Source organism: Salmo trutta, chromosome 1 (genome assembly GCF_901001165.1).
Source record: "Salmo trutta chromosome 1, fSalTru1.1, whole genome shotgun sequence".
Classification (NCBI taxonomy): Eukaryota; Metazoa; Chordata; class Actinopteri; order Salmoniformes; family Salmonidae; genus Salmo; species Salmo trutta.
Genome location: NC_042957.1, coordinates 31,290,737 through 31,306,185, shown reverse-complemented (window position 1 = coordinate 31,306,185; position 15,449 = coordinate 31,290,737). Strand labels below are relative to the sequence as shown.

At 45.0% G+C, this 15,449-nt stretch overlaps 1 protein-coding gene across 4 annotated transcripts in view; it reads left to right on the top strand.

The window, feature by feature from the left end:
• The window catches only part of LOC115194053 (cyclin-dependent kinase 19), a 65,846-nt gene extending 52,727 nt beyond the window's left edge, over positions 1-13,119 (top strand). For 2 of the 4 annotated variants that reach the window (XM_029753361.1, XM_029753379.1), the window contains exons 12-13: positions 6,181-6,420; positions 8,763-13,119. In XM_029753361.1, the coding sequence (XP_029609221.1) occupies positions 6,181-6,420; positions 8,763-8,879 (357 nt within the window). In that variant the 3' untranslated portion in view covers positions 8,880-13,119. The remainder of the gene's footprint in view (positions 1-6,180; positions 6,421-8,762) is intronic. The other 2 variants (XR_003878279.1, XR_003878278.1) reach the window with 2 other exon arrangements.
• The last annotated feature ends 2,330 nt before the right edge of the window (positions 13,120-15,449 follow it).

The following is a 15,449-nucleotide window of genomic DNA, read 5'->3' as shown; positions in this document are numbered from 1 at the left end:
TTCACGACCCATTTTCAATGCCCTGACTGAGGGAAGGAGATTCTCACCCAAGATTTGACGGTACATGGCCCCGTCCATCGTCCCTTTGATGCGGTGAAGTTGTCCTGTCCCCTTAGCAGAAAAACACCCCAAAGCATAATGTTTCCACCTCTATGTTTGACAGTGGAGATGGTGTTCTTGGGGTCATAGGCAGCATTCCTCCTCCTCCAAACACGGCGAGTTGAGTTGATGTCAAAGAGCTCCATTTTGGTCTCATCTGACCACAACACTTTCACCCAGTTGTCCTCTGAATCATTCAGATGTTCATTGGCAAACTTCAGACGAACATGTATATGTATTCTTGAGCAGAGGGACCTTGCGGGAGCTGCAGGATTTCAGTCCTTCACGGCGTAGTGTGTTACCAATTGTTTTCTTGGTGACTATGGTCCCAGCTGCCTTGAGATCATTGACAAGATGCTCCTGTGTAGTTCTGGGCTGATTCCTCACCGTTCTCATGATCATTGCAACTCCACGAGGTGAGATCTTGCATGGAGCCCCAGGCCGAGGGATATTGACAGTTCTTTTGTGTTTCTTCCATTTGTGAATAATCGCACCACATGTTGTCACCTTCTCACCAAGCTGCTTGGCGATGGTCTTGTAGCCCATTCCAGCCTTGTGTAGGTCTACAATCTTGTCCCTGACATCCTTGGAGAGCTCTTTGGTCTTGGCCATAGTGGAGAGTTTGGAATCTGATTGATTGCTTCTGTGGACAGGTGTCTTTTTTACAGGTAACAAGCTGCGGTTAGGAGTACTCCCTTTAAGAGTGTGCTCCTAATCTCAGCTCGTTACCTGTATAAAAGACACCTGGGAGCCAGAAATCTTTCTGATTGAGAGGGGGTCAAATACTTATTTCCCTCATTAAAATGCAAATCAATTTCTAACATTTCTGAAATGCTTTTTTCTGGATATTTTTGTTGTTATTCTGTCTCTCACTGTTCAAATAAACTTACCATTAAAATGATAGACTTCTTTCTTTGTCAGTGGGCAAACGTACAAAATCAGCAGGGGATCAAATACTTTTTCCCCCCACTGTAGTCTCGTCTCATCGATGCATCTCCCATGCGGACTCGGGAGAGGCGAAGGTCGAGAGTCGTGCGTCCTCCGAAACACTACTCAACCAAGCCGCAGTGCTTCTTGACACAATGCCGGCTTAACCCGGAAGCCAGCCGCACCAATGTGTTGGAGGAAACACCGTACAACTGATGACCGTGTCAGCGTGCATGCGCTTTGCCCTCCACTGGAGTCGCTAGAGCGCGATGGGACAAGGACATCCCTGCTGGCCAAACCGTCCCCTAACCCAGACGACACTGGGTCAATTGTACGCCGCCCCATGGGTCTCCTGGTCACAGCCAGCTTCGACAGAGCCTGGATCTCTAGTGGCACAGCTAGCACTGCAATGCAGTGCCTTAGACCACTGCACCACTCAGGTTAGGCCATTGATTTTGTTGTAATGTTTGTGTCACTCAGATATCACGTGAACACACACAAGACATGGCAAAATGAGGGAAGGGGTTTGGGAACCACTTGCCTAAGACACTGCTTCCGGATCACATATCCCGCTGCCGCATGAGCCTCAGGATCACATATCCCGCTGCCGCATGAGCCTCAGGATCACATATCCCGCTGCCGCATGAGCCTCAGGATCACATATCCCGCTGCCGCATGAGCCTCAGGATCACATATCCCGCTGCCGCATGAGCCTCAGGATCACATATCCCGCTGCCTCATGAGCCTCAGGATCACATATCCCGCTGCCGCATGAGCCTCCGGATCACATATCCCGCTGCCGCATGAGCCTCCGGATCACATATCCCGCTGCCGCATGAGCCTCCGGATCACATATCCCGCTGCCGCATGAGCCTCAGGATCACATATCCCGCTGCCGCATGAGCCTCAGGATCACATATCCCGCTGCCGCATGAGCCTCCGGATCACATATCCCGCTACAGCATGAGTTCACATCTGATCCACTTTCATCTTTACTTGTGTCTGTAACGGCTGTCTGTAAGAGGGAACCAAGGTGCAGCAGAGGATGTGCTCATCATTAGAATTTTAATTCAAATAAACAAGAGAACACTACAAAATGAACAAAACGACAGCAAACAGTCCTGTTAGGAAAATACTCAAACAGAAACAATTACCCACAAAACCCAAAGGAAAAACATGCTCCTTATGTGTGACTCCCAATCAGCAGCAACGAGCTTCAGCTGTGCCTGATTGGGAGCCACACACACGGCCCAAAACAAAGAAATACCAAAACATAGAAAAAGGAACATAGAACGCCCACCCAATGTAACACCCTGGCCTAACCAAAATAAAGAACAAAAAACCCCTCTATGGCCAGGGCGTTACAGTACCCCCCCCCAAAGGTGCGGACTCCGGCCGCAAAACCTGACTCTGAAGGGGAGGGTCCGGGTGGGCCTTCTTACGGCGGCGGCTCAGGTGCGGGACGTGGCCTCTGCTCCACCCTTGACGTCGCCCTCTTAGGTGGCGCACCTGGCCGCGCCGAAGGTCTGGTGGGCGACGCTGACTGCGCCCGGCTGGCGGGCGGCGATGGTTGCGCCCGGCTGGCGGGCGACCCTTGTTGCGCCCGGCTGGCGGCCGGCGATGGTTGCGCCCGGCTGGCGGGCGACCCTGGCTGAGCCCGGCTGGCAGGCGACCCTGGCTGTTCCGACGGCACTGACCCAGGATTCACCAGGCTGGGGAGACATGACAGAGGCCTGGCCCTAGGCGTAGGCACAGGACTCACCGGGCTGGCGGGCGTCCCTGGCCACTCTGGCAGTTCAGGACAGTTGAGACCCACTGGAGGCCTAGTCCTGGGAGGTGGCACAGGACGGACCAGGATGGGGAGACCCACTGGAGGCCTAGTCCTGGGAGGTGGCACAGGATGGACCAGGATGGGGAGACCCACTGGAGGCCTGGTCCTGGGAGGTGGCACAGGATGGACCAGGATGGGGAGACCCACTGGAGGCCTGGTCCGAGGAGGAGGCACAGGATAAACCGGGCTGTGGGGGAGCACTGGAGTTCTGGTACGGACACTCTTTACCCACACTCCAGGCTGAAAGCCCACTTTGGCCCGGCACAGGCGGAGAGCAGGCATTGGGCGAACTGGACCCTCCCAGCGCTCTGGAGACACAGTGCGCAACGCCGGCGCAGGATAACCTGGACCGAGGAGGCGCACTGGAGACCAGACGCGCTGAGCTGGCACCATCCGCCCTGGCTCGATGCCTGCACTCGCATGGCACTTGCGGGGGGCTGGTATGTAGCGCACCGGGCTTTGAACGCGCACTGGGGACACCGTGCGCTCCACAGCATAACACGGTGTCCTACCAGTACCACGCTGCTTCCGGTAAGCACGGGGAGTTGGCTTAGGTCTACCACCTGACTCTGCCAATCTCCCCGTGTGCCCCCCCCCCAAAAAATTGTGGGGCTGCCTCCCGTGTCCGTTGAGCTCCCTTGCCTCGTACCAGCGCCTCTCAGCTCTCGCCGCCTCGATCTCCCACTGCGGGCGGCGATACTCCCCAGCTTGAGCCCATGGTCCTTTCCCATCCAGGATTTCCTCCCAAGTCCATGACTCCAGATAGCTTTTCTCCTGGTGCCTCTCCTTGTGCTGCTCCTTCCTCTGCTGCTTGGTCCGTTGTTGGTGGGTAATTCTGTAACGGCTGTCTGTAAGAGGGAACCAAGGTGCAGCAGAGGATGTGCTCATCATTAGAATTTTAATTCAAATAAACAAGAGAACACTACAAAATGAACAAAACGACAGCAAACAGTCCTGTTAGGAAAATACTCAAACAGAAACAATTACCCACAAAACCCAAAGGAAAAACATGCTCCTTATGTGTGACTCCCAATCAGCAGCAACGAGCTTCAGCTGTGCCTGATTGGGAGCCACACACACGGCCCAAAACAAAGAAATACCAAAACATAGAAAAAGGAACATAGAACGCCCACCCAATGTAACACCCTGGCCTAACCAAAATAAAGAACAAAAAACCCCTCTATGGCCAGGGCGTTACAGTGTCCTATGCACTAAAGGAGTCAGTGTTTTAGGAGAGGGAATGGCATGTCATGGGATAATAAGGACAAGCTGCACAAACAGCAGCAGCTGCACCCAGCACTCCAGAAGAGGTCCACTGACCTCTGGAAGTAAAGGCATTCCAGTTAGCCTGCCCCCTGATAGCACACGGGCTAAACAAAGATAATAAAATAAATTAGGTTAAACTGAATTCGTCAGGTGGTGGTCTTTAGTTCATAGACCACCGGTGGATCAGTGAGATACAAATCAAGAGGAAATCCCAGGCCTTCTCTGTCATACACTCTCGATGCATACCTCCAGGGCCAACACTTTAACTGGGGACATGTGCCCCCCCACCCACACATTCTGTAATTGCATTTTTGCCCCTCCAGTTTTATCATTGGAATGTGATACAAAACGAGGCAACCGTGTGCTTTAGGATAATGTGGACGTCTCCGAGTGGTCGGGTAGGCTGTTTGGAGTGTTTATCCGGCTGGATAAAAAAAAATATATATAAAAAAAATATGGCGCCCCCCACTTCTAAAACCAAAGTTGCACCCCTGCATATCTCACCTAGCTCTCTATGCATATCTCACTTAAGGTAAATCTCACTAATTTGTAAGTCGCTCTGGATAAGAGCGTCTGCTAAATGACTTAAATGTAAATGTAATGTAATGTTGAGCCTTTCCCCTGATAGCAGATAGGCTACAGGAGGCTTTATTTGGACAAAAGTGTTACTGATCATGTAGGCTGGCTGGTTCCGTAGCATGAGTATCAAACACCATGTTATGAATATGCCAGACCATACAGAAAGCAGGTGCTTGTATGACACCGAGCCAAATCAGTGTATACGAGGTGAAAGGGAGTGCATGTGTGTACTACAGCCAGAAAGATACCAGTCCCCTCCTCACAGAGCGGTTTCTGCCATTCCACAGGCCTGCATCACATTAGCAGCTGTTTTCAAGTAGGCAACACCTGATACAAGTGTTGCCTCAGAGCAGCCGTCATGAAGGCTGCAGGGCCTCTGCCAACCTGGGCCCAGAGGGTATGAGAGGGACTCCTTGTTTTCCAGTTGTGGAAAAAGTACCCAACTGTCATACTTGTTTAAAAGTAAAGATACCTTAATAGAAAATGACTCAAGTAAAAGTCACCTAGTAAAATTCTACTTCAGTAAAATTCGAGAAAGATTTGGTTTAAAAAAATACACTTAAGTATCAAAAGTAAAATTATAAATCATTTCAATGTCCTTATATTTGGAAATCCATGGGCACATTCAGACATAATTTACAAACGAAGCATGTGTGTTTAGTGAGTCTGCCAGATCAGAGGCAGTAGGGATGACCAGGGATGTTCTGTTGATAAGTGCGGGAATTGGACCATCAGCCTGTCCTGCTAAGCATTCAAAATGTAACGAGTACTTTTGAGTGTCAAGGAAAATGTATGGAGTAAAAAGTACAATATTTTGTAGTGAAGTAAAAATAGTCAAAAATAGAAATAGTAAAGTACAGATACCACAAAAAAACGACTTAAGTAGTACTTTAAAGTATTTTTACTTAAGTACTTTACACCACTCTTGTTTTCGCTGACCCTAAGGTTCACATGTCTCAGCCTTGTGGATATGTTGAGAACACAGGAGGCTGCTGAGGGGAGGACTGCTCATAATGGCGGGAACGGAGCGAATGGAATGTCAAACACATGGAAACCATATATTTGATACCATTCCACTCCCCTCCAGCCAGGTGCCACTGACCTCCTGTGGTTGAGAAGTGGTAAGCTGGGCTGAGGACTCTGAGCAAACAAACCCCTGACCACAATATTGGGTACATACTGTACTAACCAGTTCCCAACTATTTGGGAGGGTGACAATGATGGATCAGTGAAACATTGTTAATTTGGCTGTTGTTGTACAGCAACATTGTCTTGATACCATTTTCTGAGTGAGCATTTTCCATAGTGACCTTATGTACATTGTGTATGAATGTCTGACTACACTGTTACTTAAAGGAATCAGTGAGTGTGTTGGTGCACAATGGCAGATTACAACATTACAACAGAGTTATACTCTAAGGAACCTGTCAGGGTGTCAGTCTCTAACTGAACACTTGTGTGTGTTTGTCCTCCATCAGAACCAGGCCCAACAGCACCAGCAGACGACAGCCCAGGCCCAGGCCCAGCAGCAGAGTGGCACCCAGCAAGCCTCCACCCAACAGACCTCTGCACAGACCAACGGTAACACAGGTGCTACGGGAGCCAACAAAGGTGGAGGCCTCCAGCACGGCCAGGACCAGGGGCCCCCAAACAAGAAACCTCGAATCGGGCCCTCTGGGGCCTCCTCCGGCACTGGGGTCCACCAGTCCGAGTACCAGGTTAGAGTTTTTACAGCTTTACACTTATCCATAGTGTTACTGTCCATTTTCATTGAAAGGAGATGAAAGGCGTAGACATCGCTTCAGTCACCAATGGTTGATCGCTTGTGGTTGTTGTCTTTTGAGGAGCATGCTTACATTTATTATCTGGAGTTGATATTTAAATGGGTTTAATCCAAATGTCAGCAAATGTAATTGATTCAAAATGTTAACATATTGCTACATCCAAAATGTCCATATAGGCCCTTGGGAGACCCGAAGAAACAAGTGTTCCTTTATTGATGATTAACAACAGGTTCCTTTATTGATAATTTGACTAGAGAGCAAAGATACGTACAGCAGGGGATGTCAGGGACGTGCAACACTTGTGAAAAGACACAACAGCCTCAAATCAGACCGGAGCGGAGCATTGTGCTGTCTAGTGGGAATACAGGTCACGTTATATCAGGATGATAGTGTCCTTCCTCTCGTTCGCACTAGCCTGCTGATAAAGCTGTAAGCAAAACATTGTGCTGCCCTATCACTGTTGTTCCCCCTCTTGGCGCCTGCTCTATCTTTTGGCGGGGAGGGGGTGGACTCCACAAGGTGTCAAAAGCTTTCCACAAGGTTGAAGGGATTATAGCTTTCACCTGGTCAGTCTATGTCATGGAAAGAACAGGTGTCCTTAATGTTTTGTACACTCAGTGTATAAAGTGGGTAGTGGAATCAATAGTATGTATTAGAACAGCAGAGTTGACTGTGTGTGTGTGTGTGTGTGTGTGTGTGTGGGTAGTCCGTGCAAATCATCTCTAATGTGCAGATAGTCTCTAAGGTGCAGGTCTGTGTAGGGAGACAGCAGTCTGATGGCCTGGTGGAAGAAGCTACTCCGATACCGCTTGCCAGATGGTAACAGTGAACAGTCTGTGGCTCGGGTGACTGGAGTAGTGACTGATAAAGGGGACAGATTGGAGAATGTGGTAGAGAGGAAGAGAGAGTCTTATTACGTGTGAGGAAGGTGAGATAAAGGTGACCTCCCTGACCTTGTCCGGACCTCAACTGTGGTCTGTTCAGAGGTGTCTCCTGGCTTGGCCCGGGCCGTGTGGGGTGCTGCTAGACTGACTGACTGACTAGGCTATATTTAGCAGGGGGCTGAGGCTGCATGTGGACAGCTGCTGGGCTCTTCAAATTCAAGACTCACCAGAACAGATGTATAAATATCCCCTTGCTTTCTGGATGGGCAGACCTAGTGGAACAGAGAGCTAGCTTGCTGTGGCGTCACATTCCGCGCCCTAATTTTCTTCTCATTGATCACTCTCCCCGAGGCTATGGTATCCCAATGGGCACCACTTGCTCCCCCTCTCTCTCTGTGAGTGCGGATAGATAGACTGCTAGACAGGCGGCGATGTGTGGGTTGTAGTCAGAGATGTATGGGAGTAGTTTTTTTACGAGGTCTCCATACTTCAGGAGTTTCAGCCACGTTCTGCTCCCATCCCCTCTACCCAAGCCCCCTGGGCACCAGTCCAGCAGCAGGTCCTCAGGGCCACTCTGGTGGCTCAGAAGAAGGGTTTCTCATCTGAAGGCCAGTGACTTCTGCCTTTTTTTTGTTGTTGCCTTTTTAGGACATTTGGCCTTAGGCCCAGTCTGAGCTGGTTAGAGTGAGTCACGGTCCGTAATCAGTCATCTGATTCAGAGAAGGCTTTCTTTACAGCTGTAGTATAAGGTGGTTAGTTAGCCCTTCTTTTGACATCTATTGATGTGGTGGCTCAGTCCCCCAGATCATTTATTTATTCAGACCAACAAAAGCAATCATTGGAATCACTGAGCAAAGTACAGAGCACAAAGAAACGGTCCTGGTTTTACATCATCAAACAATAAAACATGCAGCGGGTTTTTGGCATCAGCCGCTCGTGCACGTTTTACTATGTCACGTGATACACAGTATACTGTTTAGGATATAGAATTGTCATGGCACTGTAAATTGCTCCGAATTGGGTTGGTAGTCTCTTGCTGATTCTGTTTTAAATCGGTGAGAAGTAGACCACATCTTTGGATGCCAAGTAAAAGCCACAGCGGTATGTTGATAAACACTACAGATCTGTGGCAATGCGTCATGCTTTTCTATAGGACTCATACTTGATCTGTAAATTATTCAGCCAGCTTTACAATTCAAAACATTGCCAACAAAAGTCATTCCCCTCCCTCAAGGTCTCCCAAGGTACAGTTATTGAATTATTTATTCTCAAACCCCATGCAAGGTTGAAATATACAACGGTATTTTCCAGTGGTGCTGACTGATAAATAATTAATGACAGGGGTCTCTAGCCATCAACGGTTTACTATTTCCTCTCCATTCTCTTCTCCAGCACTCCAACTCCCGCCTTGGTTACCAAAGCAACGTCCAAGGTTCCACTCAGTCCCAGGGATACTCGTCGTCATCCCAGCAGAGCTCACAGTACTCCCACCAATCCCACCGCTACTGAGGCTCCGAGAACTGCTCTCCAAATCAACAGCAAGGGGGCCTCTCCCAAACTTAACCCTCGACCTCAAACAAACCTTAGCATAACCTCTTATCTCCCCTCATCCTGATCAGACCTCGTCACGTGTCAGATCATTCCGACAACGCAACAGTCACTTCTCTCCTCCTTCACGTCAGCCCTACTACACAGAGTGACCCTGGCCTCACTTCCACCCAATGCCCTCACACTTACCGGAGGGCACTGCAATATGAAGGCAAACTCAACATAGGAACCAAAAACAAACACTGCCTCCTAAGGGCATAGGACAAGATTTTCTATTATTATCATCATCAAGTGACAAAATCTGTTGATACTAGATTATAAGAAGGAAACACATCAGGTGCAACTTTGACTACACACGCCTACTACACTAAGACTACGATTCACAGCACTTACAAAAAACACGTTCTTCAAGAGGAAGAATTGCAGCTCTGTTCATATATAAATATATATAAATACCATATAGCACCTTTTTCTATTCATTTAACGAGACACTTTTTTTTGTTTGTTTGCGAAGTGGAGTTTAAGTTTACTTTGATCGTTGATGTTTTTGTAGATGTTGTTCGATATTGACAAAGGAAAATAGCCCTTTACTGTCCTCACTTTCCTTCACTGTACATTTATTTACCCTGGATATCTATGATGTACAGATAACAATCAAAGCAAAAGAAAGAAAATGAGCCAACACTTTCCTGATGAGAAAACAAGACAGAATCTTCTATTCTCCCGTTGGCTTGGAATCACATTTGTATAAGAGAAAGTCAGCTCTTTAGCTGATGTCATTGCAGGGAACTATGAAATACACCATTTATTTTAATCTTGTTATATTAATATTTAGGGTTTTCTACTTTTAGGCCTTTTGTTTGTCTAGATTTGTAGTCTAAAAGTCTGCATTGGAAGGAAAGGTTTATGCAGCAAGTTATGTAATCTTTAATTGTCTCCAACAACTCTAGGTACCGCATGTCGTCAGACAGGTTACAACAACCAAGCTACTCTTTACTATGGGTCGTATCCGTCAAGGAAACATTTGTTGGTGAATCTGAACGATCTCATTTCAAGCCGGAAGTGTGTGAGGTGCCTCTTTGTGGACACCTTTGCTTGACGGATCTTACCATGGACACGGACGTCACTGAAGGTCACCAAAGGTCACTGAAGGTGCGCGTCGTCACCATACTGGGAAGCCAAAAGTGTGTATGTTCCAGAGACTTTTACTGCCTGATCTTTTTTTGTTGTTGTTAACGTAATGTTCTAAATTTTTATTTCTCATTATTGCCCTTTACAGTTTCAGTTTGTATTTTCTCCTATTCAGTCAAAGGACTGCACTGCTGAACGGATCTGCAAAGAGCTGGAACAAATTTGGGATGAAGTATTATGCCCCATCCTCTTCAACTCCACACCGCTGGTTGCGGACTGAGTATAAATGAAGGCAGAGAAGTTGTTTCTTATAGTATTTATCCTTTGAAAACTAGTTGACTGGAACTGTACTGTATGTGTGTGCCCAAACGCGCCGAGATAGACGGACATGGAATAAGGCAGCCACTTTAGCTTGTTCTGTGACTGGTGAAGGGGTGTTGAAACACTGACATGTACTGGCCATTGAGAGAACTGGACCTATTTTGCAGCAATGGCGAAAAATGTGTGAATTTTTTTACGATTATTTTAACGGCCTTTTGTGATGTTCAAAAATCATCAGCCATGTTCAACAGGTATATATTGATGATGATGATCAACACTGTGCTTTTGTTGCCAAAGGAGAGAGAGACTTATTCTGTTTTCTATCGTAAGAATATTCACAGCCACAATACAAGGTACTACCATGTATTTCCCAACTGATAGACTGCGCTCTGTGAAGCTGTTCGCTTCTGACAGTGATACTGCGCAGATCTTCAGTGATGTATTGGCCTATTATCTCTGGCTCAGTCAAACACGTTTAGAGAGCCCGTCGTATTGCTGTTGACCAACGTCTGGCTGTCTCTCTCCTTCTCTCTCCTCACACATATCCGATGTCTTTCTCAGCACTCCCAGCTTACTGAATCACGGTTACAGTATATCTTGTGTGTGTTGAGGTGAACACCAAAAGACCAGAATGAGCAAAAAGGACTGCTCCCTCCTTGTTCAACATGAGTTCCTAATAGTCGCCCAGAATGTTTTGCATGTCGGATTGGCTGTTTCTTTGATGTTGATACAATGTCAATGTATTGGTTTGGTTTTGAGTTTCTCTTTTCTATTTTCCCGATGGTCTGGCAGGCACACAGGCCCGGTGGACTAACAACCGCCTTCCCAGAACAGTGGTGTTTTCTCGGGAACAAAACCAGCAGCTATTCAAAGGTTGTTTTTTTTCTCGTTTTTTTTCTATGGCATGTATTTGAAGTATAGTTGAAGAGCGTTAAGAATAAATCGGATACGGTTTCTCAATTTTCATCTCCACACAAACGAGGTATCAAAAGTATTATTCATTGTGCGGCTCCAACAGGTGATGGTGGGGTAAATAACTGTCAAGCAGTTCCTATGCAAAATCAAAGAGAAAAGCTTTCACTTGCACAATGCTTCAGTTTTACTATGAAAGCATGCAGTTCAGTTATCTTATGGTTTTGAAAATGATTGGGATATCCATTCCTTATTGTAAATCTAATGTTGAATATTGTAATTGAAGAAGGCATTCACTTGTTTCTTACAGCACTGTTAATTGTACTCTAAATTAAATATTGTTAAGAAAGAAAAAATGCATATACAGAGCTGTGAAAAAGTATTTGCCCCCTTCCTGATTTCTAATTTTTTGGCACATTTGTCTCACTTAAATGTTTCAGATCATCAAACAAATTTTAATATTACACAAAGATAACCCAAGTAAACACAAAATGCAGTTTTTAAGTGATGATTTTATTTATTAAGGGGAAAAAAGCTATCCGAACCTTCATGGCCCTATGTTACAAAGTAATTAATTTACTGTGGTTAATCACATTTTGGGGAAAGCTGAGTTCAATTTCATTAGCCACACCCAGGCCTGATTACTGCCAGACCTGTTGAATCAAGAAATCAATTAAATAGAACCTGTCTGACAAAGTGAAGTAGGCCAAAAGATCTGAAAAAGCAAGACATCATGCCGCGATCCAAAGAAATTCAGGAACAGATGAGAAACAAAGTAATTGACATCTATCAGTCTGGGTTATAAAGCCATTTCTAAAGCTTTGGGACTCCAGCGAACCACGGTGAGAGCCATTATCCACAAATGGAGAAAATTTGGAACAGTGGTGAACCTTCCCAAGAGTGGCCGGCCTACCAAAATTACCCCAAGAGCGCAGCGACGACTCATCCAAGAGGTCACAAAAGAACCCACAACAACACCTAAAGAACTGCAGGCCTCACTTGCCTCAGTTAAGGTCAGTGTTCATGACTCAACCATAAGAAAGAGACTGGGAAAAAATGGCATCCATGGCAGAGTTCCAAGGCGAAAACCACTGCTGACCAAAAATAACATAAATGCTCGTCTCACTTTTGGCAAAAAACATCTTGATGATCCCCAAGACTTTTGGGAAAATATTCTGTGGACTGACGAGACAAAAGTTGAACTTTTTGGAAGGTGTGCGTCCCGTTACATCTGGCGTAAAAGTAACACAGCATTTCAGAAAAAGAACATCATACCAACAGTCAAATATGGTGGTGGTAGTGTGATGGTCTGGGGCTGCTTTGCTGCTTCAGGACCTGGACGACTTGCTGTGATTGATGGAACCATAAATTCTGCTCTCTACCAAAAAATCCTGAAGGAGAATGTCCGGCCATCAGTTCGTGACCTCAAGCTGAAGCGCACTTGGGTTCTGCAGCAGGACAATGATCCAAAACACACCAGCAAGTCCACCTCTGAATGGCTTAAAAAAACAAAATGAAGGTTTTGGAGTGGCCTAGTCAAAGTCCGGACTTGAATCCAATTGAGATGCTGTGGCGTGACCTTAAAAAGGCGGTTCATGCTCGAAAACCCTCCAATGTGGCTGAATTAAAACAATTCTGCAAAGAAGAGTGGGCCAAAATTCCTCCACAGCGATGTGAAAGACTCATTGCCAGTTATTGCAAACGCTTGATTGCAGTTGTTGCTGCTGAGGGTGGCACAACCAGTTATTAGGTTTAGGGGGCAATTACTTTTTCACATAGGGCCATGACGGTTCGAATAGCTTTTTTCCCCTTAATAAATAAAATCATCACTTAAAAACTGCATTTTGTGTTTACTTGGGTTATCTTTGTGTAATATTTAAATTTGTTTGATGATCTGAAACATTTAAGTGTGACAAATGTGCAAAAAAATAAGAAATCAGGAAGGGGGCAAATACTTTTTCACAGCACTGTGTATGTATATATATGTATATATATCTGTATATATAGTATACAATCATATGTATTATTTCCATATACAGTGCCTTCAGAAAGTATTCATACCCCTTGACTTATTCCACATTTTGTTGTTACAACCTGAATTCAAAATGGCTGAATTTTTTTTTCTCACACATCTACACACAATAACACATGTATTTATTTAATTTTTATTTAACCTTTATTTAACTAGACAAGTCAGTTAAGAACAAATTGTTACTTACAATGACTGCCTAACCTGGCTAAACCCTAACCTGGACGACGCTGGGCCAATTGTCCGCCGCCCTATGGGACTCCTAATCACGGCCGGTTGTGATACAGCCTGGAATCGAACCAGGGTCTGTAGTGATGCTTCTAGCACTGAGATGCAATGTTTTTAGAAATGTTAGCAAATTTATTGAGAATGAAATGATACAAAAATATATAATTTACATAAGTTCACACCCCTGAGTCAATACTTTGTAGAAGCACCTTTGGCAGCGATTACAGCTGTGAGTCTTTCTGGGACTGTCTTTAAGAGCTTTTCACATCTGGATTGTACAATATTTACCCCTTATTATTTTCTAAATTCTTCAAGCTAAGTCAAATTGGTTATTGATCATTGCTAGACAACCATTTTCAGGTCTTGCCATAGATTTTCAAGTAGATTTAAGTCAAAACTGTAACTCGGCCACTCAGGAACATTCACTGTCTTCTTGGTAAGGAACTCCAGTATAGATTGGGCCTTGTGTTTTAGGTTGTGGCCCTGCTGAAAGATGAATTAATCTCCCAGTGTCTGGTGGAAAGCAGACTGAATCAGGTGTTTTTGCCTGTGCTTATCTCCATTCCGTTTATTTTTTTTATCCTGAAAAACTCCCCAGTCCTTAACGATTCCAATCATACCCATAACATGATGCAGCCACCACTATGCTAATGAGAGTGGTATTCAGTAATGTGTTGTATTGGATTTGCCCCAAACATAACACTTTGTGTTCAGGACAAGAAGTTAATTGCTTTGCAGTTTTATTACTTTAGTGCCTTGTTGCAAACAGGATGCATATTTTGGGATAGATTTTATTCTGTTCATGCTTCCTTCTTTTCACTCAGTCAATTAGGTTATTATTGTGGAGTAACTACGATGTTATTGATCAATCCTCAGTTTTCTCCTATCACATCCATTAAACTCTGTAATTGTTTTAAAGTCACCACTGGCCTCATGGTGAAATCCCTGAGCGGTTTCCTTGAGTTAGGAAGGACACCTTTATCTTTGTAGTGACTGGGTGTATTGATACACCATCCAAAGTGTAAATAATAACTTCACCATGTTCAAAGGGATATTCAATGACTGTTTTTTGTTTTTTCATCTACCAATAGGTGCCCTTCTTTGCGAACCAATAGGTGTCGTCCTTTGCGAGGCAATGGAAAACCTTTCTGGTCTTTGTGGTTGAATCTGTGTTTGAAATTCACTGCTTGACTGAGGGACTTTACAGATAATTGTATGTGTGAGGTACAGAGATGAGGTAGTCATTCAAAAATCATGTTAAACACTATTATTGCACACAGAGTGAGTCCATGCAACTTATTATGTGACTTGTTTAGCAATATTTTACTAAAATTATTTTGGGCTTACCCTAACAAATGGGTTGAATACTTATTGACTCAATACATTTTAGCTTTTTATTTGTAATTAATTAGTAAATATTTTGAAAAACATAATTCCACTTTGGCATTATGGGGTATTGTGTGTAGGCAAGTGACCAAAAAAATCTAAATTTAATCCATTTAAATTCAGGCAGTAACACAACAAAATGTGGGAAAAGTCCAGGTGTGTGAATACTTTCTGAAGGCACTGTGTATATACAGTATATATGAATAATACCCATGTTTTAGAGCTTTCCTCTTCTTGCCTTAATGACGCATACAGTAGCTAGATATAGACGGGCACCTCTGTCTAACAGAGCCTGAATCACTAAAATGACCAATCTACCATAAACCTGCTTGTCAACTTGATAGCTCCTAGTTTTTTCAAAGGAAATGATTCTCTATAAAAACGTATGAAATAATCATCTAGTTGGATACTGTGTGATGCAACATTCAGTCTATAGAGTCCAGGGACTTTCTCTCAAATCAGCACGAACTCCTCAGTTTGACAGGGTTGAAACAAGGCATTTTTTAACGTGTGGACAGTGCCTT